General features: G+C 36.9%; 2 protein-coding genes across 5 annotated transcripts in view; both read left to right on the top strand.

The window, feature by feature from the left end:
* The window catches only part of pho (phoenix), a 29,189-nt gene extending 22,104 nt beyond the window's left edge, over positions 1–7,085 (top strand). The window contains exons 3-5 of the mRNA XM_084113284.1: positions 987–1,084; positions 1,195–1,252; positions 2,998–7,085. Coding sequence (XP_083969410.1) covers positions 987–1,084; positions 1,195–1,252; positions 2,998–6,429 — 3,588 coding nt within the window. The 3' untranslated portion in view covers positions 6,430–7,085. The remainder of the gene's footprint in view (positions 1–986; positions 1,085–1,194; positions 1,253–2,997) is intronic.
* Positions 7,086–9,719: 2,634 nt separating this feature from the next.
* The window catches only part of aspa (aspartoacylase), a 62,443-nt gene continuing 50,299 nt past the window's right edge, over positions 9,720–21,863 (top strand). For all 4 annotated transcript variants that reach the window (XR_014606127.1, XM_084113296.1, XM_084113295.1 and 1 more), the window contains exon 1: positions 9,720–10,102. Coding sequence is in view for 3 of the 4 variants with exons in the window: in XM_084113296.1 (XP_083969422.1) it covers positions 9,861–10,102 (242 nt within the window). In the remaining variant the exon portion in view is untranslated. The remainder of the gene's footprint in view (positions 10,103–21,863) is intronic.

The following is a 21,863-nucleotide window of genomic DNA, read 5'->3' as shown; positions in this document are numbered from 1 at the left end:
ATGGTAAAAAGGGTGTTGTTTTACACAACCATTGAGAAATTTTAACCAAAGTATGTTATAAACTTTACATGAAGACCCTAAAGAATCATACCAACTTGTGGGAAATGGGCATCCGATGACCCCTTTAAGGCCAAAAGTAGCTCCTAACTTACTGATTTGGGAGAAACTCTTAAAATAATGGGCGTGTCAGTCCTAGTTTTAGGAGTCCTACATTTTTTTCACAAAGCATTTTAACACTAAAACAGGTCCTAAATCTGTAAAACATTAGGAGTATTCAAGAGGACTCCTAAGTCACTAAAACCAAATTGCAAACAATCCTAATGGCTGTTGCTGGCAGTCCGCCTCGTCTCGAGCTGATTAGATTGATGGTTTGAACGTGCTCCTCCCAAACTTTGTTTATAAAGTATAATTTGTCGCTTCTCGAGATGCAGACATTTAAGAGGCTGACAATTAGCTGAACATATACTAGTTTAATTAGTGACACAGCCTACATTTTAAAACCTTTATTTGAATATGGCAACATTTTTATTTTAAAATCTTTATTTGAAAATGGCATCATTTTGTATTTTAAAACCTTTTTTTGAATATGGCAACATGATAGGCTACCTCATTCTAAATTATTTCTGATTAAATCGCTGACATAGACTCCTCCCCCACCAGCCAATCACCTTTTTCTTTTTCGTTTTTCCATCACAACCCCACCCTTTTTCTCAGCTTAAGTCTTCTCTCTATTCCTTAGTAAAAGTTGGTCTCAGCAGATTTGTGAATGGGTTTTAAGAGAAAACTCTTAACTAAGAACTTTTATTGTCATTTAGGAGAACTCTTAGTGGTAAGATAAAATGTTTTGTGAATACGGCCCCTGGTCTCTAGGAAAAAGAAAAAAAAACTTACTGTACTTTACTGTCACTGGTTGTTATAATGCTATCACTGTCATTTAAATGTAATTAATTTATGCATGTTTATTATTTGTTGTATTTCTTTTTTAGAACTCAGAAATTGGAGGGTTCCTCAAATGCATAAAGAAAATCAAGGAGGGTTATGTAAAAACAGGAAGAGCAATCAGTCCATATATGCTGGAGTCTCGGTAAGTTCTAATTAATAACAAACAAAATATAAATATAATTGTAAAATAAATATTTTTTGAATGCACGTATTTTTATACGTTTTTAATGAAAAACATGAACTTTGTTTCAGGCTAAATGATAACTCTGAGGGGGATGACCACAACAGTGATCATGAAGTCACAAAAGTGGTATGTAATTACTGCAGACTTAACATGCCTATGACTTTTGCACAGTGATAGATAGATAGATAGATAGATAGATAGATAGATAGATAGATAGATAGATAGATAGATAGATAGATAGATAGATAGATATGTTGTCCCACGGTGAGTCATTTTTCCCTGTTGCACCTACACAAAATTTGAGGGTTCCCCCACCTGCCAAATCCCACTTTAACCACTGTGTATATATGTATGTGTGTGTATATATATATATATATATATATATATATATATATATATATATATATATATATATACATACACACACACACACACACACACACACACACACACACACACACACACACACACACACACACACACACACACACGTCCATATCCATGAGCCATGAGCGCTGAACAGCCGCCGACGGCCTGGGGCTCACACCTCGGAAACGTCTAAACAAATTGCCAAATAGACGCTATGTTTACAAATCGCATATCTGCAAAATAGGGCTGCCCCTGACTAAAGATTTTAAGGCATGATGTATTCTCCTAGGATTTCCTGATACTTCAGTGAATCTATCTTGCCTTCCACACGCTGCAGGTTTCCAGTGCCAGAGGATGCAAAGCAGCCCCAGAGCATCACCGAGCCATCACCATGCTTAACTGTAGACAGTGTTCTTTTCAGCATACGCTTCATTCTTCTTCCCACAGACATACCGCTGATCCATAGGGTCAAAACGTTCCAGTTTTGTTTCCATCGCTCCACAGAACAGTATCCCAAAATCTCTGTGACTTATTTATATGATTTTGAGCAAATTGGACCCGACTTTACTTGTGCTTTTGGGTCAGTAGTGGGATGTACATCTTGGAGTTCTGGCATGTGTGTAGTACGCGCCTTACTTTGCTTTTGCTGAAACCTCAGTGCCTGTTGCCACCAAGTCTTGCTGCAGGTCTTTTGCAGTCACTTGAGAGTTTTTCTGAACCTGCCTTCTCAGAAATCTGGTTGCAGCTGGTGATAGCTTCCTTTTTCTGCCCTGTCCAGGTAGTGTAACCACTTTTCTTTATTTTTTTTAAATCCCAACAGAGATTTTCTATGGGGTTCTATTAAATCAGGTGACTGTGATGGCCACTGTAGAATCTTCCAGGACTACTTCTGCAACCATGCCTTGAAGTATGCTTGGGATCATTGTCCTGTTGGAAGTGTCTAATGATGCCTGAGTTTGGAGCGATATCCTATGTCTATGACCAAAAAAAATTAAGTTGAAAAAAATGCAAGTGCAGTAAAGCATGCTATACTTTTAGCTGCCTTCCACAATCCGCACGAACACTTGGATATGCGCCTAATAATAGCTCACATATATTTAGGTTAACATTAGAGAGAGCGGCCATGTAAAGTTGCTACTTGCATGTTTTAAAAGATAAGCCTTATTTGAGGTTGATGGATGATAGGCAAACGATTGGATTTCCTGCTCGACATACTGCCACTAGGACCCACCGTTAACTATCTTTCCCCTCATGGACTGCGTGACTTTGCCACTTCCTGTGGAGTTTTTTTTTTTTCTGCGACTAACTGACTAATCAAATCTTGGTCGACTAAGCCTCTTCTAGTTGACTAACGTTTAGTCGACTGTTAGGGGCAGCCCTACTTAAAACTACATTTCATGACACATCAACAGTGAGAGAAATGCTGCAAGCGGAGTGATGCATATATATTTATATTTATCACTGTGTACTAATCTGTTATTGTTGTTTTGCCTTTATTTCAGGATAAGAACATTTTTGTTATATGTTACGGTAAAGAAAGAAAAAAATGGCTTTCACAATCCATCTTGGAGAAGAGGATTCAGGATTCACTGTCAAAAGACAACGAAGAACAGTTACTAAATGTCGATGGAAAAGAGAAGGAAAGAAAAACTAAATCTACCAAGAAAAACAAGACCACTGTTTCTGTTAAAAAACAATCAAAAAAGAAACTCAAAGCTGTAGCCAGGACTTTATCAGAATCTTCCTGTGTCTCTCTCTCTGAGGAGCAGGAAAAACAACATGAGACATATGAGGTTTTAGCTTCATGTTCGGATGCTGAAGACTCAGATTCTTCCAATTGCCGACAACCTCTTAATAAGCAGATCATTCAGTGTGCTGAGAACTCGCATGGAAACAATTTAGTGGTAATTGAAGAGACACAGAGACACTCTGTAGAGGCAGTCAATCAAACGGAGCAGGAGGATGACATGTCAGGAACTGACAATCACCTTTCCAACAAAAGCAATTTCTTTTCACCCCAAGGGGGACACATTTCTGTACAGAATGAAATTCAACAGTCTGACAGTGACATTGGCTCAGTGGACTTATTCATGCCATTGAAGAAACATAAGAACAATCAAATTCATAAAACCATATCTATTAAAGCGAACATGGAGGAGAGTGATCAAGACAGTGATGTAACTCAAATAGAGTCTGAAGGACAGTTTGAGTCCATATTTGGACCAGGAACACCCAGATGGTGTGATGGTGAACGTCATGCACATGAGGACGATGAAAGTGACATAACTCAAATAGAGACGAAAGGAGAATCTGTGTCCGTGTTTGGAACAAGAACACCAACCAAGCTGTTAACAATTCATGACGTCAACAGTACCAAACACACTGAATCCCAAAAGACAGGCCAGAGTCCTGTTGTCCTACATACTGAACTGCTGTCAAGAAGAGAGGATAAAACAAGGCATAAAAATAAAAGGAGAAAATCAATGTCATGTTCTCATAAGGAAACTGAAGTCACAGAAATAGATACTGTGCAAGCATCATCTAAACATTTACCATTAGCTTCTCCATTAAGAGAAGTTTACTCAAGTTCCTGTGAACATGTTATCGTGGGTAAACAAAGAACGGTGGTGGAGATGGAAACGGATTCTCCAGATAGTCCTTTGTTTAAAAATGTTGGAATGAGCTATCTTAAACGAAAAAGAAAGGGTAAGAAGAGAATAGGTGCTACTATTTTGATAGAATGTGATACAAATGTAGATGCGAGTCAGAAAGTGAGTTCTGTTGATTATGTCACTGAACTTAAAACAACATGCAGAGAAAACAGGGAATTATGTGATGTAGAGGATAGAGTAACAAACGAAGAGCAAACGGCAGCATCAATTTTACAATCAGAAGAGACATCTGAGCTCTTGGACGAAATTATTTTATCTACAGTGGCAGATAGCAATGTTATCAAAAAGGCTATGAGGAAAAAGAGGAAAATGTACAAATTAAAAGAGCGTGAGCATGTGCAGCCTGGTGTAGAAAATCAGTTTGTTGAGGCAGTCCAGTTCAGTGAGCCACAAACTACTGAGCTGACGCTCAAAAGAACAAAAAAAAAGAGAAAAGACAAGGAGAGGACAAAGACTGCATATGTAGAGGGGAATAGTGCTACAGACATCCCATCAAACGAAACTTTAGACTTTGATAGACCAGAGGAGTTGACAATAAATGAAGGGAATCAATCCAGTGCAGCTGCTGAGACTGGTCAATTTAAGCATATGCAGACATCGGAGGAAATTACAGGGTTTCCGTCGCCTAATGTAACTAGATTAAAATCAGGGAAGAAGAAAAAGAAAAAAAGAGATGAGACTCAATATGGATCTGTTGATCTGGATGTGAGTTCTGTGTCTCAGTTTGATGCTGGAGTGTTTGAGCAACAGGAAGATCAGGTCAATGAAGAAAGGTGGAGCAATGACAGTGCAGCTGAACATTTGGAAGATAATACAGCAAGTATATTAAAGGTTGCCAAACACAAGAAGAAAAGTCAGAATTTAAGTTCTCCTCAAATTCATGAGATTATTGGACTGGAAAAACAAGTATCAGGCATGCAGTCAGAGAACACAGCAGAACCAAATAATTTCAGATGTTCAGGTGTCACTGACACTGTTATCACAAAGGACAAAGGGAAAAGGGCAAAAAAGCAGAAACTAAAAGAGCGAAAGAAATTAGAGCTTGCTTCAGATATCAAGGACATTGTGCAGTTTCAATATAGTGAGTCACAATCTACTGATTTGCCATCCAGAAGAACAAAAAAGAGAGCAAACAAGGACAAAGAAAGAACAACAATTAGCTCATCAAATGAACTTTTGGAGCACATTGATGATAGATCTCCAGAAATGAGAGGAAATAATGTGATTCAATCCAATGAGGCCACTGAGCAGATTGAGCATTTACAGTCATCAGAGGGAAATACAAGATGTCAATCACCCAGTGTAACTAGACTAAGTTTAGGGAAGAAAAAGAAGAAAAAAAGGGATCGGAGTGAGGAACGTCCATATGAATCTGTTGATTTGAATCTAGATGTGAGTTCTGTGTCTCAGTTTGATGTCACTGGACTGAGAGCTCAAAAGATGATTGAAAGAAGGCAGAGCAATGCAGCTGAACATTTGGAATATTATGCAGCACATGTTTTAAATGTTGCCAAACACAAAAAGAAAAGTCAGAATGCAAGTTCTCAATCTCAAGTTGATGACCTCATTGGACTGGAAAATGCTGTGTTAGACTCGCAGTCAGGAAATACTGCAGAACTTAAACGGAACAAGAATAAAAAGCACAAATTAAAAGAGCAGGTGGATACAGAGACTAATACAGTTACTCATAGTATGGACAATGTTCATTCTGTTGAGACGGATCAGTTCAATGAGTCACAAACTACTGAGCTGACACTCAAAAGAACAAAAAAGAAGAGAAAAGACAAAGAGAAAAAGACTGCATACTTACAGGAGAATAGTGCTACAGATACCCTGTCAATTGAAATTTTTGAAGCTACTGAGACTGATCACCCTGAGCATTTACAGACATCAGAGCAAATTGAACGATGTCTGTCACCTAATGTAACACAATTCAAATCTGTGAAAAAGAAGAAGAAAAAGAAGAATGGCACAGAAGAGTGTCAGTATGAATCTGTTGATTTTGCTCTGTATGCGAGTTTGGGGTCTCAGGTTGATAATGTAACTGATAGATCAACTACTGAACAGTCTATTGAAGAAAGGCCAAGTAATGTTGAACATTTTGAAAGTAATACAGAAGCTATATTAAATGGCACTAAACGCAAAAAGAAGAGGAAACGGTCAACTTTTTCTATTAATTTCAATTCTGACTTTAGCTCTTCCTCTGCACAATTGCAAGAAACCGTAACACCTGAGAGGAAGATGAAGAAAAAAAGATTCTGATTGCATTACAAATCATACAACACAGCAATGCAGACTGACAGGCCACTATTATTACCTCATTGTAAGATTCTGGGGTTTCTGCAGATAATACAAAGGATAAAAAAGAAGAGGAAGGTGTACACTGAAAATAAGGAAATCTCCATGTTTCCTAACACTGACTCACCTACAGCGATAAATCGAGATGACACACCCAAAAGACTAGGTGTCATGACAGAGCAGGTTCTGTTCAAACTGAGTTTAATGGGTATATCTTTGTTCAGTCATAAAGAAAACATGATACATATGAAGAGAATAACCTAAAGGAGGGATCAAGAGAACCATCTATATTGGCTGATGTGTTGTTGCACAAACAACATACGAAAAGACGAAAGCACAGAGTTTCATTCATAATGATGGTGCATTTTAGCTACAAGAACACGATAGAATGATAGAAAATATTTCACAGAGGTCGATATGTTGTTGTTTTAGACCTCCGACCTTTAGACCTTCAGAAGACAGACAAAAGGTTAAAAAAAAGTATTGGTAAAAGATTTTCTTTTCAGGATGAATCGTCATAAAAGATTAATAGGAAAGCAGTAAGAGTTTACAGATAAAAACGAATGGAAATGTATAAACCTGTGATGAATATTTTTTTAATTAAATTTATTTTTAAAGAATTGTTTGTGATACTTAGCTTGATTTAATTTAAAGCAAGATGAAATAAAAGTATGAAATGTAAAAAAAAAAGTATTTTGGCAAAACATATCTGCTGAAATAACATGCATACCTGTATATTATTTTTCTTTTTGTTTTGTAGATATGTAGATGATCTGTGGATCAATGGATTTATTTTAAATTAGAAAATATAAATTCATTCAATTTATACATTATACACTTTCAACTAGACTGAGAACAGAATAAGAAAAGTTATAATCTGAATCTGTATTTTTATAGACAACCAATGTGTTTGGTCAGTATAATTCTGACCTTAGCGTAAGCATATAGTGTCCATAATGGAAATGTATAGAGAAATGAAATATAGGTTTCCCCCATGTGATAAACACATCTTTACTGACCTTATCCATTCATTTCTTTTTTCAAGAATGACTACATTGCAAAATATTTAAAAAATGTTTGAAATGATGATGATATTTTAATGTGATGATTGTTTTCCTGTCGTTTAATTTTTCTGAGGGCTGAAATGGATTATAGCAATTTTAAACTATATGACTTCTGTGGATAAGAAAATATATTTTTAGAAACGTCTTTTGGTTCTGTCCATGCCATGTAAATCAATAAGCAGCAGAACTGTCTGGTTATCAACATTTCTTCTGAATAACTTATTTTATGTTCCACAGAAGTAAGTCATTAAGTCTTACAGGTTTGGGACCTCATGAGTAAATCATGACAGAATTTTCATTTTGGGTGAGCTATCACTTTAATCATTATATAAATGGTATTTCATAACAGCACCTCCAGTCCTCGAATTTAAATGTATTATTCTAGTGAGCCCATGGTTGGAGATTTTTAGGTGATTCTGCATGTCACGTCATTATGCCAGTAATGTGACCTTATGAATGATTTAATGAATCATTTGCTAAAACAATTAGTTAAAAAACACATTGGTTTATTCAGGAGTGTTGCTAAAGAAGTGCAAATGTTGAAGTTTGTTCATTTTTTACATATTTTGTTAGTTTATTGTGTATAAAAATCACTCACAATTGTGCTATTGCTATGAATTTCAACACTACTGTGATACTTGCAGACAACAGCACTCTGGTGTTTTGTTTTTTTTGACTTGACAGTCTTGTTGAATTTTGAAATGCTTGGCATTGACTTTATTCTAAGAACATTTAAATCCATTAACAACTATTTTATATACACTCCCCTTTTCAGTCCTCATATTACTGTAATTGTGAATTCATCACAGAGTTCTCGATCTGTTCATCTAGAATTAAAATTAGCTGCATTACACCAGTCTTTAAGAAGCCTGGATGTGATGTTTCTGACTTAATTATAGGGCTATTTCTAACCTTGCATTTCTGGCAATGGTCCTGGAATGTGCTGTGGCTAATAAGTTACACAATTTCTTGGCACTAAACAGTATACTTAAACCCTTTCATTTAGGTTTCAGAACAGGGCATAGTACTGAAACAGCCTTAAAGGCCATAAACGATCTCCTTACTGCAGTTGATACTGCAGTATTTTGATCTTGTTAGATGTCAGTCCTGCCTTTAACACCATATTCCATTCTGTCTTATTGGATAGACAGGCAGTTGTGCATCTGGAATATTGCAAGACTTTGATCATTTATCTTTTGTGCTGATGCAAAGGCTCATAACATGGCCTCCCAGCTAAATCTTTAAATCAGTATATTCAAAATAACTATGCTGCTATTGTGTTCACTCATACCTCTCCATGTGAACAGATTATACCACTGCTCTCACAGTTGCACTGGCTTCCCATTCATGCTTGAATTAACATTAAAAGCATTACACTGGGATGGCACCAGTGTACCTTTGTGATCTCATTAGTCCATATACTCCGTTACGGTCTCTCCATTCTGCTAACAATTTCACTTCATCAGCCTTAATACGATTTCATTCAAAGCCCCCAAGTTATGTAATGCTTTTCTTTTACTACCAGAAATGATCCAAATTTAGAACATTTTAAAAAGTTGCCAGTTATCATCTGGGCAAAACAGGTGTCAAAGGCCGGCTCATAGCCTGTGGCAAAAATGAGGGGACACGAACAACAGGTATAGGCCAATCAAAAAGGTTTTCTTTATTGTAAACCAAAAACTATTAACTTTAAACAAAGAAAAAGAAATAAGGTGTGAGAATGTAATAATGTAAGGTGTATGTAAAGTGCAGGGATGAGAATCTGTGTGTTTGAACATGACCGAGTGGAAACTAAGTAAAACTACAAAGGAACTAACAAAACAGGACACAGGTCATTTTTATTTGTATTTTAATACATCTGATTCTCATTTTAGAGAGAGATTACTAATAGCCTATATCTTAAACCCCATTAACATATTTTAATTTGATTCGCTTTGGTTTCATTTTTAACTTTTAATTTGATTTGCAGATAATGTTGTAGTAGCCTATAGCTACTGTTCTCTGACAGCATTATAGACTTGTTTTATTTTAAGTTGACCTACTATTGTACCTTGTATATGTGCATAGGCCACCAGCTCGTTTTTATTTATTCTCCGCGTATAATCTCATGTGACATTGTTGTGACCATGGCGAACATGCAGCCAACTTGCGAATGTGTTGAAACCCAACCTATGCGCGTTTAACATGACACGTACGCACTTAAGCTTGGGGCTTAGGCTTACCCTTCAAATAACCATTATATAAACAGCAGTCACATCGCGCCGACGGCAGTTGTGTGGAAACTTTGCGCTCTGTCTTTCGTGAACCGCGCACGTCGGTGCAGCCATCGCTATGAGTTCGCGTACTAATATTTCATGTTTACAAGAAGCCAAACGAGTGGCTATTTTTGGAGGCACACATGGAAATGAGATGTCCGGCATTATGCTGGTAAATATGTGGATGCAAAATGCAGCCGAGATAGAAAGAAACAGACTGGTGACTAAGCCGTTCATAAGCAATCCCAGAGCAGTGGAGAAATGTACCAGGTACATCAACACGGATTTGAACAGAGCCTTTACGCCCGAGAACCTCAGGTAAATATCGTGCGATACGTTATTTTCTGTACTGTCTGGCGCGTTTATGAATAGCAGATTTATAAAACTGAGCAGTATTGTTGTGTTGTAAGAACAATGGTCTTTAAAACTGTAGCAAAACTTTTGTTCGTGTGTGTTCGAGGTACATTGTTGCATTTGTGTTGTTTAGGCTACCATATTAGTCAGCTCGACGTCTTTGGCCGCTGTGTTGCACCTCTATTTTTTCGTCTCGCGCTGTTTTTAAGTAAAATCATTTTAGGAGCATTTCGTTGAGCTCAGTCTAGCTATTTTTAAAACACATTATCTGTAAACGTCTCATTTAGGCTACGTGACACAACATCACTGACTCGTGCGATAAAGTATCAATGGAGGGAGCGAGCAGTCAGCTGATCCGAGCCGCTCAACATGACTGTTGAGAAACATGAGTGAAGCATGATTGGGGTCACGAGCCTTCAGTGGCGGAACTAGAGTTTTATACATGGGGTGGCCAGGGGGTGGCCACTGCTACTTTCGGGGGTACACAGTACACACACACACACAGTGGAAAAGCTTATGGAAGGAATTGGGTCACTCTGTTTGTGTTTATAAGTGTTGAACATCCAAAATATTTGCAGAAAACAAAGCTTAAGCACCAAGGAGATAAGATACCGCATGTGTCTGTTATGTACTGCTGCGTTTATTTACAAAAAAACTCACATTTACAAAAAAAAACTGTTTTTTTCATTGTACTTGAAAAATGTAAACAATTGTATTGCCCATCAATATAAAATCTTATCCTAGGAAGATTTAATACAACATAATTCTTTCTTTATAATAATTTATAATTATTCTTTCTAATTATAATTTTTTTTTTTGTGTTCATTTTTGGGTGAACTATCCTTTTAATCTGGCAAAATCATCTCAACTTAAATTCCAGAATTGGGTATGTGATTGACTGCCTGTGTCTGGTAGATGCTCTGACCTGTTGCTGGTCCTGAAGTCTGACCACACTGACTCTGACTAGCCAGTGGTGATCCAAGGGCTGGGATCTGTTTGCACCTGATCTGCCTGTTAGTCATTTTAAGCCAAAATGGGGGTCAACCTTGAACAAATTGCAACAGAAGCAAACTCAACAGAAGCAAGAGATTGGGTTTGGGACTGGGTCTGTGGGACTGTTTCTGGGGGACGAGTCTGAGGGAAGAACAGGAGACAATGGTAAGGAGAATGCAAAGGACAAAAGGTAAAATAAAAAGTGAATCCCCAGAAACAGTTTTCGAAACTTTCCCCTAATGGGATTCTTCTAGACTTTTTTTCCTTACTCAGGACATATTGAGGATACAAAATTATTTGAGTTTGCTTCTGTTGCAATTTGTTCAACCTTTTTTCATAAAATGACTGGACTATGTTTGTGCTTATTTAAAAAGTACTCTGATATCTCTCTTTTTCTTTTCATGTTTAATTGACCCTGTTCAAAAATATGACAAATTTAAAATATGATTCCAATCATATTTATATTCTAATCATCATCCAATTACCAACATTTTTATCTTAACTCTTTCTCGCAGTAGCCTATAAAAAAAATGGTGTTTTTGGTAATTTTCACAATTTCATGGCACCCCAGAATATTTTGTATGAATATCTGAACATACCAAAAGAATTAACAGACAAAAAAAATTTTTATTCTAGCTTTGTGCGTTTTTTCACCACTTGAATGTTGGCAAGTTTCATAAAAAGCAACATGAGCAAAAAGCTGAGAAAATCGCATTTTTATCAAAGACTACATCTAGATCAGATTCATAATGATGATCAAAGCACAGTAGATCGAGTCCATCAACACCCTACACCCATAAAGCTTCACAGTCCTATAGTGATCGCATTATGATATCACTTGTTTCTGCTCTTCTTTGCCTGCGTTTTGATCTCCTATCCTCACATTAGCTAGAACATTTGTATACTGTAACGTACACACGGCAAGGTACTGCATATGCGTGTATTAGGCCTAATGTAGGCTATTCGGAGCAAACCACCCTGATGCTAAACCTTAAAAACTTACTTCAAATATGATGTTTTCTTATTCGGTGAAGTTCGGTATCTTGCAACCATCTCTCGTCCTCTGCTCGTCCGTTTGAAAACTGCGCGGGCGCGCGCGCTGCCGGCGAACGTAATTTTTTTTTTTAAATCAGCATCAGCTAGAGCCCTGCACGGGCCTCAAATTTAGGCCCGAGCCCGGCCCTGGCCCGAGACGCTCAGGCCCTAGCCCGACCCGTGTCCGACAGCTCATCAGAATTATCAGCCCGAGTCCGACCCGAGCCCGTTTTTTTTTTTTTTTTTTTTTTCATTACACAGCGGCAGCCTGCCCTATTTGCACTTTTTGCAGCCATTAAATTAGCTCAGTTTTGTTAGTTATGTTTCTTTGTTAGTTATGTAAATTCATGTTTCTTTTCATTTCTTTATTAGGTTAATTTAGACAAATGTTTGGAGCATTTTTATTTTTAAATGACGACCAAGCAAACCGAGCCGACAGCAAGAAAAAAATGTTTGATCAATTGAGCCTCTCAAATCAACGCTATAATACTTACTTGTCTACAATAATCAATAGATATAAAAAACTTCAAGCATATCACACAGACAGTTAGTTTAATAAATATTTATTTATTAAACCACAGTGAGTATTTTTTTTTTTAATACTGAGGCAGGCTCAGGCTGCTCGCAACAGCGCTTGCAAACGAAATGAGCAATAGCCTATAAACAAATTAAATTAAATAAATTAAAAACAAACTTGCAGATTATCTTACCTCAAAAATGCACCACAGAACATGGCCATTCTTTTTTTCCAGTGGTTTCCAACAGTTAAACGAAAACAAAGTCCAATCAAACGAAAAACATCAGAGGTTTCCAACAGTTAAACGAAAATAGTCCAATCAAACGAAAAGTTAGAACAGTCTCTAACAGAGCATCGTGGAGAAAAAGAATAGCTAAGCATCCACAGTGGAAGGTTTTAACCCAATCCTCCTTTCTTCTATCACAAAATTTTCTCACGCACGCGATTTTTCTCTTAATATTCTCCATTATTTGCACATGAGGTGAATCGTGAGTCGCGCTGATGGGAAACCTTCTGTGTGCGTGAGACAGACTGTCATGTCAGTCTTATGTCAGTGTAACTATAAGATTAGCTGATGGCTATAATGGCCAGTATTTAAAACACGTTTTAAGTGCAGGGCACGTCCAGTTCCCGCGCGCGAGCAGAGAGATTCGCGCTCGGCACATTATATTCCGTGTGCGAGCAGAGAGATTCGCGCTCGGCACATTATATTCCGTGTGCGAGCAGAGAGATTCGCGCTCGGCACATTATATTCCGTGTGCGAGCAGAGAGATTCGCGCTCGGCACATTATATTCCGTGTGCGAGCAGAGAGATTCGCGCTCGGCACATTATATTCCGTGTGCGAGCAGAGAGATTCGCGCTCGGCACATTATATTCCATGTGCGAGCAGAGAGATTCGCGCTCGCGCATTATATTAATGTAGCCTACTTTCACAATAATGCGCTCTCGACATTTGACAGGAAAATAACGCCATAAGTTATGAGGTTACGAAATTTCTTTCTATGTTTGTTTTTCTATCGTCAACGTCAACTTCTCATATTTTTTAAAATTAATGTCTAAAAATATAAAAAGCAGGATAACCCAAAAAAGGCCCGAGGCCCGGCCCGCATTTTAACTATGACGTGAAAATTGGCCCGAAGCCCGGCCCTAGGGGCGTAAAAAAGTCGGGGCCCGTCGGGCTCGGGCTGAAATGCAGGGCTCTAGCATCAGCAACTGCCAGTAGCAAATAAAATTTTGGGGTGGCACCCGGGGTGGCCAATCGCATGTCAGGGGTGTCCAGTGCCACCCCGGACCCCCCTCTGGCTCCGCCACTGCGAGCCTTTAATATTGCATCATAGACAACACGTAACAAATGCTGATTTCCATGACAGTGGCGCGACTTTTTGAGGACCTTTGTGCTTGAAATATTTTAAATAATGTTTGTTGAATTTCAATTTAACTTCATAAATGTGACATTTTACAGTGTCAGTATTTAAGGGAATAAAGAAAAAGAAATTAGAATGGTAAGAAATTCTAGGTTTAATTGTAGGCTAGTTAAACAATTTGCAAATAATATTTTATTTAAAAAATATGCACACATTTGCTTTCATTTGAATGTATGTCTAATCTCACATAAACACAAAACGTTTCTTGTTGCATTCAGTTATGAATGACATGGATCATGTAAAATAAATCATATTTTCAATTCAAAATGTCGAAATTCCAAAAACAAAAAAAACAATTTAAGTTTGAATCACTGTATATTACTGTGGGCTGATGAACAAATGTAAATGTATGTTTTTGACCAACGTTTTCAACTTTTGGTGTCATTTCTAACGAGAAATTATTATTGTAGTAATTAAATACTTGCTTAGTTATCACCATTTCTAGGCAAAATCAGAATTTCAGAATTTTGAATACCAGTGGCCATGTACACAAAGATTCAGGAGTGACATCCGCTCAATTAATGTATTTAAGCAATTATTATTGTCATGTATGTGTAAATAAATAATTTTTTCCTCTGATTCCTTGGCTTAGTACAATTCGATTGCACCATAGGACGTAATTTGTGTCATGAAACTTTTCCCACCAAATTTTTCTTTGGATTCTTTGTGTCATGCCGAATCCGTAGATACAGAGTTTGCCTGGATAGGATGAACCACGTGTCCGGTATTTAGAATTTTGACATAAATTGCAATATCCTTTAAACAATTTGACATATCTTAACATAATTTGGTAGGGATCGTCGACAGCGTGTCCTGAATATACCCGAGAAGTTTGAACACATCGCCACCTAGTTTTCCAGAAATATAAGTTTTTCTGCAAAAATACTTATAACTTTTGAAAACATTGTTAAAAAAAATAATTAAAAAAAGTCATTATGTTCCTTGGTGTATGCCGATTCCCACGATATCTCATTTGTCATTTTCCAACAGTGTGACTGTCCGCGATATTGAAGTAGGCCCTAAATGAAAAAAAAAGTCATTACTCCTCCTACAAATTTTGCTCAATTTTGTCTGAGCCACACAGAAATGACTGAACAGATTTTTGATATTTGCTACCGTTTCTGAGAAATTCCTCTCCAAAGTTGACCTTGCCTGTGTTTGTTGCCTTATGTTAGTTAGCTTAGCATGCTAATTGGTTAGTATGTTAACCATTTGTCATTCTTTCTAATGTGGCTCTTCAGCTATCAGGTTAACCACAAGCTACATTAGGATTACATTATTTTAACACAATAATCTGGTTAAAGTATTAAGTAATGCTTTGGTGTGCTCAGTCTCACATTAAAGGCTCTCCTCTGTGGGACAACTTTATAAAATTGTGTGTAATGTTGTGTCATTTCAATTCATTTATTATCCCAGTAAGCTTTTTACTAATCTTTCTTCCTCTAGTATCAGAAACAAGTTTTTTTTTTTTTCATTCTGTGTTCATTCTCATCTGAACTTCATTTTGAGTTAATTTTCACCTGTACTTCACCTGTCGCTCTTCCTGCTCTGCATTGCGCTACAGCCCCTTTTATTGGGCTTGGCCCCGAATTGTTACTTGCAGCTATATTTTTCTTTATTTTTATTTGACAGTTGTGCTTTTTCCCTGAACATAGCACAAACTGGACCGTACAGAAACTTTGATCCTAAAACCATGATAAAAACAGAACCATGAGTAATACACCCCTAATAAATAAATAAATATATATATATATACACATACATGCATACATACATACATACATACATACATATACATACACACACACACACACACACACATACATACATACATACATACATATATATATATATATATATATATATATATATATATATATATATATATATATATACATACACACACACACACACACACACACACACACACACACACACACACACACACACATTTACACATACATGACAATAATAATTGCTTAAATACATTAATTGAGCGGATGTCACTCCTGAATCTTTGTGTACATGGCCACTGGTATTCAAAATTCTGAAATTCTGATTTTGCCTAGAAATCCTGCAAAGAGCGATCCCTTTATAATCACTAAAAAGCTGTCACTCATCTGACGCGATCTCAAAAACATTGAAGCTGTCTACACTGCACAATGAATCTCTTTTTTACATAATGTCTATACTTTGTTATAATGAGAGGATTCGCAAGCATGCAGAACTCAAGGAAAATTAATACCACAATCATCTAACCTGTTTGGCCAGTGAACACTCTATTTTTTTATTAATTCTAAGAATTAAATTTTATTGTCCGGGGTAGGGTAAATAATTTTCTTACTGTACAGTACTACTCAGAGCATGTAGCCAAAATCTGCATGATTTGGGACTCCAGTAAATGAGCCACAAACAACTGTACATGAGACACAAAGACTTTATTAACTAGACTAAAGACTAATCTAACATATACACACACACACATGCATACAGTTTAGCAATGCAGAGAGAGCTGAAGCAGAATACAGGAAAGAAAGAAGTTCAGCATTGTTTGAAATTCAGCAGATCAACAGATCAACTGATGAGAGAGAACCAATTTGAGTCAGAAGATCTTTGGCGAATTGAAGACAAGGCTGCAGCCTGGCACAAACTTAGGGTCAGCTTCATCATCACATCAGACTTTCTCAGAATCAGGCAAAAACTGGGGGATCTTGTGATAAGTGATCTTTTAAAGTGTGATGTCACACCCTCTGGAGGTGAGTGAGCCAATAAGAAGTTGCTTCTTTGGAGGGTAACTTTATGACTCTTTGTTCTCTAGCAGGACATTAGCATAAGGAATTTTATTGGGTTTTTAAGAGTGTAATAACTTTAGACCAACAACTGTGCAAAGTACAAATGTCTCTCTTTACTGCTTGCATGATATCATGGAAAGTTACATGCTTAACCTGCACTTGACAGCACAGCACCCTGGGAAACCACTACAAAGACAAGAACCTTCAAGATTCTTATAATACTAATGTGTTAGCAAAATGTAATGTAAATTAACAAATAGGGAACAAAAATTGGAGTTCATAGATACCAAACTTGCTACACATGTGATTTTAGTTAACTGTTTTTAAAGCATTTAAAAAAAAAAAGTTGCCAGCCACCGCTAGCGTTTTTGATCATTTTTACAAAAATGTAATGGCCCCCATATATTTTGATAATTTTCACCAAAATTTTATGGCCCCCAGATTATGTTGTTGGATGAATATCTTAGCATATATATCAAAAGTCCCTCTGTTTTTAAACTAAATTTCATGCATTATTTTTTAATCAACATTTGAATGTGGGTAAGTTTAATAAAAAAGCGACATTTTGATAGCCTGATGTCGTCATACTCAGATTCTAGTCAGAATATGAATCTGATACTGCTCCATTGGGCTGTGATTATGAGGCGTGTTTCAAACGAACCAGGAAAGAAAATGCCTCTGCACTCAATTGGATAGACCTACAACCAATCAGAGCAACGGAGTAAGTGTGGTATGTTCTTCATTCATCTTTCCGATCGACAAATGCCTTGATTGCGGTTCTCTGTTCCTCTTTTAAAATTAATGTGCAGTCGATATCTTCTATAACAGACGCGATGGCGGAATCTACACATGATGTTTCATAAACAAAGTTTGGGAGGAGCACGTTCAAATAATTAATCCAATTAACTTTTCATCAAACAATTACCATGTCTACCCTATCAGCATGAGAGGAAGCATGTATTTATTCACTCTGTCAACTCACCTTACATTCCTTGACAGTTTTCAGCATCCCTCCACTCACTCTTGGCTTGTTCTTCCACAGCGAGGAATACGGGGTTTGTACTTTGGGTTTGGGTACTTGGGTTTGCCTCTCCTCAGGCAGCACGCTAAATATGCATTTATTCTATCTGACTTATTTGTAAAAAATAAATAAAAGTGAAATCTGGACATGTGTTACTAAATAACAATCTCTGGCACTAAAAATAAATATGGGAAAGAAAAGATTTAGGAGAAAATATATATATATATACAGTACCAGTCAAAAGTTTGGAAACACTACTATTTTTAATGCTTTTGCAAGAAGTCTCTTATGCTCATCAAGCCTGCAGTTAAAAAAACAAAAAAAACAGTAATATTATGAAATATTATTACAATTTAAAATAATGGTTCTCTTTATTGATGTCTTATGTGTCTTATGATCCTTCAGAAATCATTCTAATATGCTGATTTATGATCAATGTTGGAAACAGTTGTGCTGCTTAATATTTTTTTATAACCGGAGATACTTTTTTCAGGATTATTTGATGAATAAAAAGTTAAAAAGAACTGTATTTATTTAGAATAGAAATCTTTTGTAACAATATACACTACCGTTCAAAAGTTTGGGAACAATAACTATTTTTTTTTAAAGAAATTAGTACTTTAATTCAACAAGAATGCGTTAAATTGATAAAAGGTGATGGTAACGATTTATATTGTTAGAAATGTTTTTATTTTGAATAAATGCTGTTTTTATGAATAAATGCTGTTAACGTTTTACTCATCAATGAATCCTGAAAAAAGTATTCCAAAAAAATATATTAAACAGCACAACTGTTTCCATCATTGATAATAACTGAGTATCAAATTATCATATTAGAATGATTTCTGAAGGATCATAAGACACCAAAGACTGGAGTACTTGCTGATGAAAATTCAGCTTTGCATCACAAAAATAAATTACATTTTAAAGTATATTAAAAAAGAGAACCATTATTTTAAATTGTAATAATATTTCATAATATTACTGTTTTTTTTTTGTTTTTTGTTTTTTAACTGCAGGCTTGATGAGCATAAGAGACTTCTTGCAAAAGCATTAAAAATAGTAGTGTTTCCAAACTTTTGACTGGTACTGTATATATATATACAAAAGAAAAAAGAATGGGAGAGAAGTGAGAGACCTCTACAAGTCACAGGTCTTTATACTAACACCTATGGTGAGTTAATTAGGGATTGAATGCACCTGTTGCCCAACTAACATCTGCACTGTGTAGCAGAGCCAGGAGGGGGTAAACGGGCAGGCATAACAGGGGCAAGCCCCTTATGCATCCAGACTTGATTGGTTAATTGTGTAACCCAGTGTAATAATTTACAAGGTTTTTTTATATACATGTTTATATTTCATGTGCATTCTATAAATGTATATGGTTGTGAATAAGTTCTATGTTAATTAAGTTGATATTTATTATTTTTATTATTTTTGTATTTTGATATTTCTATTGTTTATCCAATCGAATTCACTTGTCCATGTTGGGTGTCCAATCAATGCTCTAGATTAAGGTGAAGGGGGCGGGAAGAATTGAGGGCAAAGTTGAACGAGGAAGAATTGGGAGAGCACGAGAGAGAAGAGCGTGCGCTCATCTGGTGTGATATTGTTTCACAAAATATATAGTATAACTAATACTATAATGTGTTTCAATAGTTAATGTAGTTAGTGTGTTGTCAAAACGAGAACAGAAACTTATACTACAGAGACGGGTAAGAATTATTTCTCCACAAAATATTTCTGGTTGTAGTTATTCCAGCCTCCATTTACTAATACAGCGAATGGACTATTTAAAGAGACTGAACCGTGTCTATCTTGCTCGGATGGATTGTGTGTTTAGTTGGCGAGTCGTCAGCATGAGGATTCGTGGCAGTTTCAGATGAGGATGAGTCCAGATGACTCGAGTTAACGTGAGTGCTCGGAATTCCTGTGGCCTTATAAGGAAATCGCCGCGATCGTGGGGTTGACGGACATCTAACGTCGTGAGGTGAAACACGCTCTTCTGATTGGGGATATTAAGGTATTTTTTTTGTTTGTTGCTCATTGTTGAGTGAAGCGGTCTTTTGTTGGTTTGTTGACCACAACGTACCCCAGCATCAAACAGGCCTGCAACGTGACAATGAAAGACTTACCGATTGAAGGTTAAGTGTGAGCTCATATTGCCGGCTTAGTATTTGGTTAAAGAGTATTTTGAATTTGAGAGAGTTTTGGGACTCAAGTTTGAAGTATACCCAAAAAGAGGGAAACAAATAACTATTTACAAAATTGTGAATATGTGAAATGTGTATTTGATTTATTTTTTTTGATTCATCTCTGTGAATTGTTGAAATTCCTGAAACTTGATCCTTTTACATTTTTTTCAGTAAATTGTTATTTAACTTACAGTATACTTGAGTGTTTTCAATTTATTATTATTTGAGGTAACATAAGGGATATAAATATACATTGAGATTTATTTATTTTTGGTTAAACAATTACTTTATTAACAGAAGTTAAATTCTAAAATCCTAATTCATAATTGTTTATGTGATTTTTATTTTAAAGTTTAAGGGACCCAAGGAGTTAAGTAACAAACACAGTTACACAGAATAAGTTGAAGTGAGTAAATAGGCACACATAGCTCACAATAGTTGATAAAACAAAGTTTATTCATACGAACTCAGAGCGCTCCATTATCTAACCATGTAGGAAAGGGTTGAAAGCGCTACATAAATTGGAGGCACCGCTGGGATCCTTGTGTGTCCCGTTACAGTTGTGTGCTGTAAAAGAAGAAACAAAAGTAAGTCTCAGTGATCATCTAGCTAGCACAGAGTGACCATGACTGCTTATTCTATATATCCTGGGCTGGTGGATGAGCTTAAAGGATGGTGTCGAGGAGAAATGCTTAATGAAGCACATGCGCTGATGGTCATTGTCCCTGAAGAAGTAGATATTTCTCAAATTGAAGACACCCTCCAATCTGTTAAATGTCTGGGGCGAGTGCGTGTGAGAGGACGCATGTACAACAGCAAACTGGATAGTTTGACTGTTTTATGCGAATGCAAAGAAGTTGTAGACCCTTCTAAAGTCCCTCCTGACATACTTCCCACAGGTGGAATGGTAGCCTGGCCGATTGTCATGGTGACACGAAGTCCAGTTTCACCAAGTGCTCCTTCTAGTGCAGAGCAGAATGATTCATCTACCGCTGTGGATGATAGCAATGTTCAGGAGTTGTTGGGCGCACACGATGGCTCGGCTGAGTCCATTATTCGTGCCGTGGGGGATCTGCTAGCTAAAATAGAAAAACCAGTGAGCGATAGCAGCAGTTATCGCCGCCTCCGTGTTTTTTCTGGGACTGTGCCAACTCCTGCCGGAGAAGAGCCTTTAGAACATTGGTTAGAGCAAGCGCGTCTCATGGTAGAAGAAAGCGATTGCTCAGACAAAGAAAAAAGACGTCGGATTATGGAGAGTCTACGAGGTCCAGCCTTAGCAATAATAAAAGCTGCTCGTGTAACCACTGCTGATCTCAAGCCAGAACAATGTTTAGAGGCTATTGAAAGTGCCTTTGGTTCTGCTGAATCAGGGGAAGAGCTTTATATTGCTTTTCGTTTGATGCAGCAACAGCCCAGTGAAAAACTGTCAGACTTTCTTAAAAGGTTGGAACAGGCGTTGACCAAAGTCATACAGCGAGGTGGTCTGTCGGTTGCCGCTGCAAACCGTGCAAGAGTGGAACAGTTACTTCGAGGAGCAGTTGCTGTTGATTTTATGTTGGTTAATCTCAAGTTGAGGGAAAGGAAGGAAAATCCTCCATCCTTTTTGGAGCTTTTGAGTGAGATTCGCAGTGAGGAAGAATATGAGGCGTCTAGGGCTAAGCTAAACTCCACTGTGCATAAAATCCATGCTAAAGCAGAGGCAGACAATAAGCAGACAGAAATTCAGACTTTAAAAACTGAGTTGAAG

Source organism: Abramis brama, assembly GCF_963993115.1.
Source record: "Abramis brama genome assembly, chromosome: 5".
In the NCBI taxonomy this organism is placed as follows: domain Eukaryota; kingdom Metazoa; phylum Chordata; class Actinopteri; order Cypriniformes; family Leuciscidae; genus Abramis; species Abramis brama.
The sequence above is the reverse complement of the archived record's forward strand: the minus strand, read 5'-3'. Positions and strand labels throughout refer to the sequence as shown.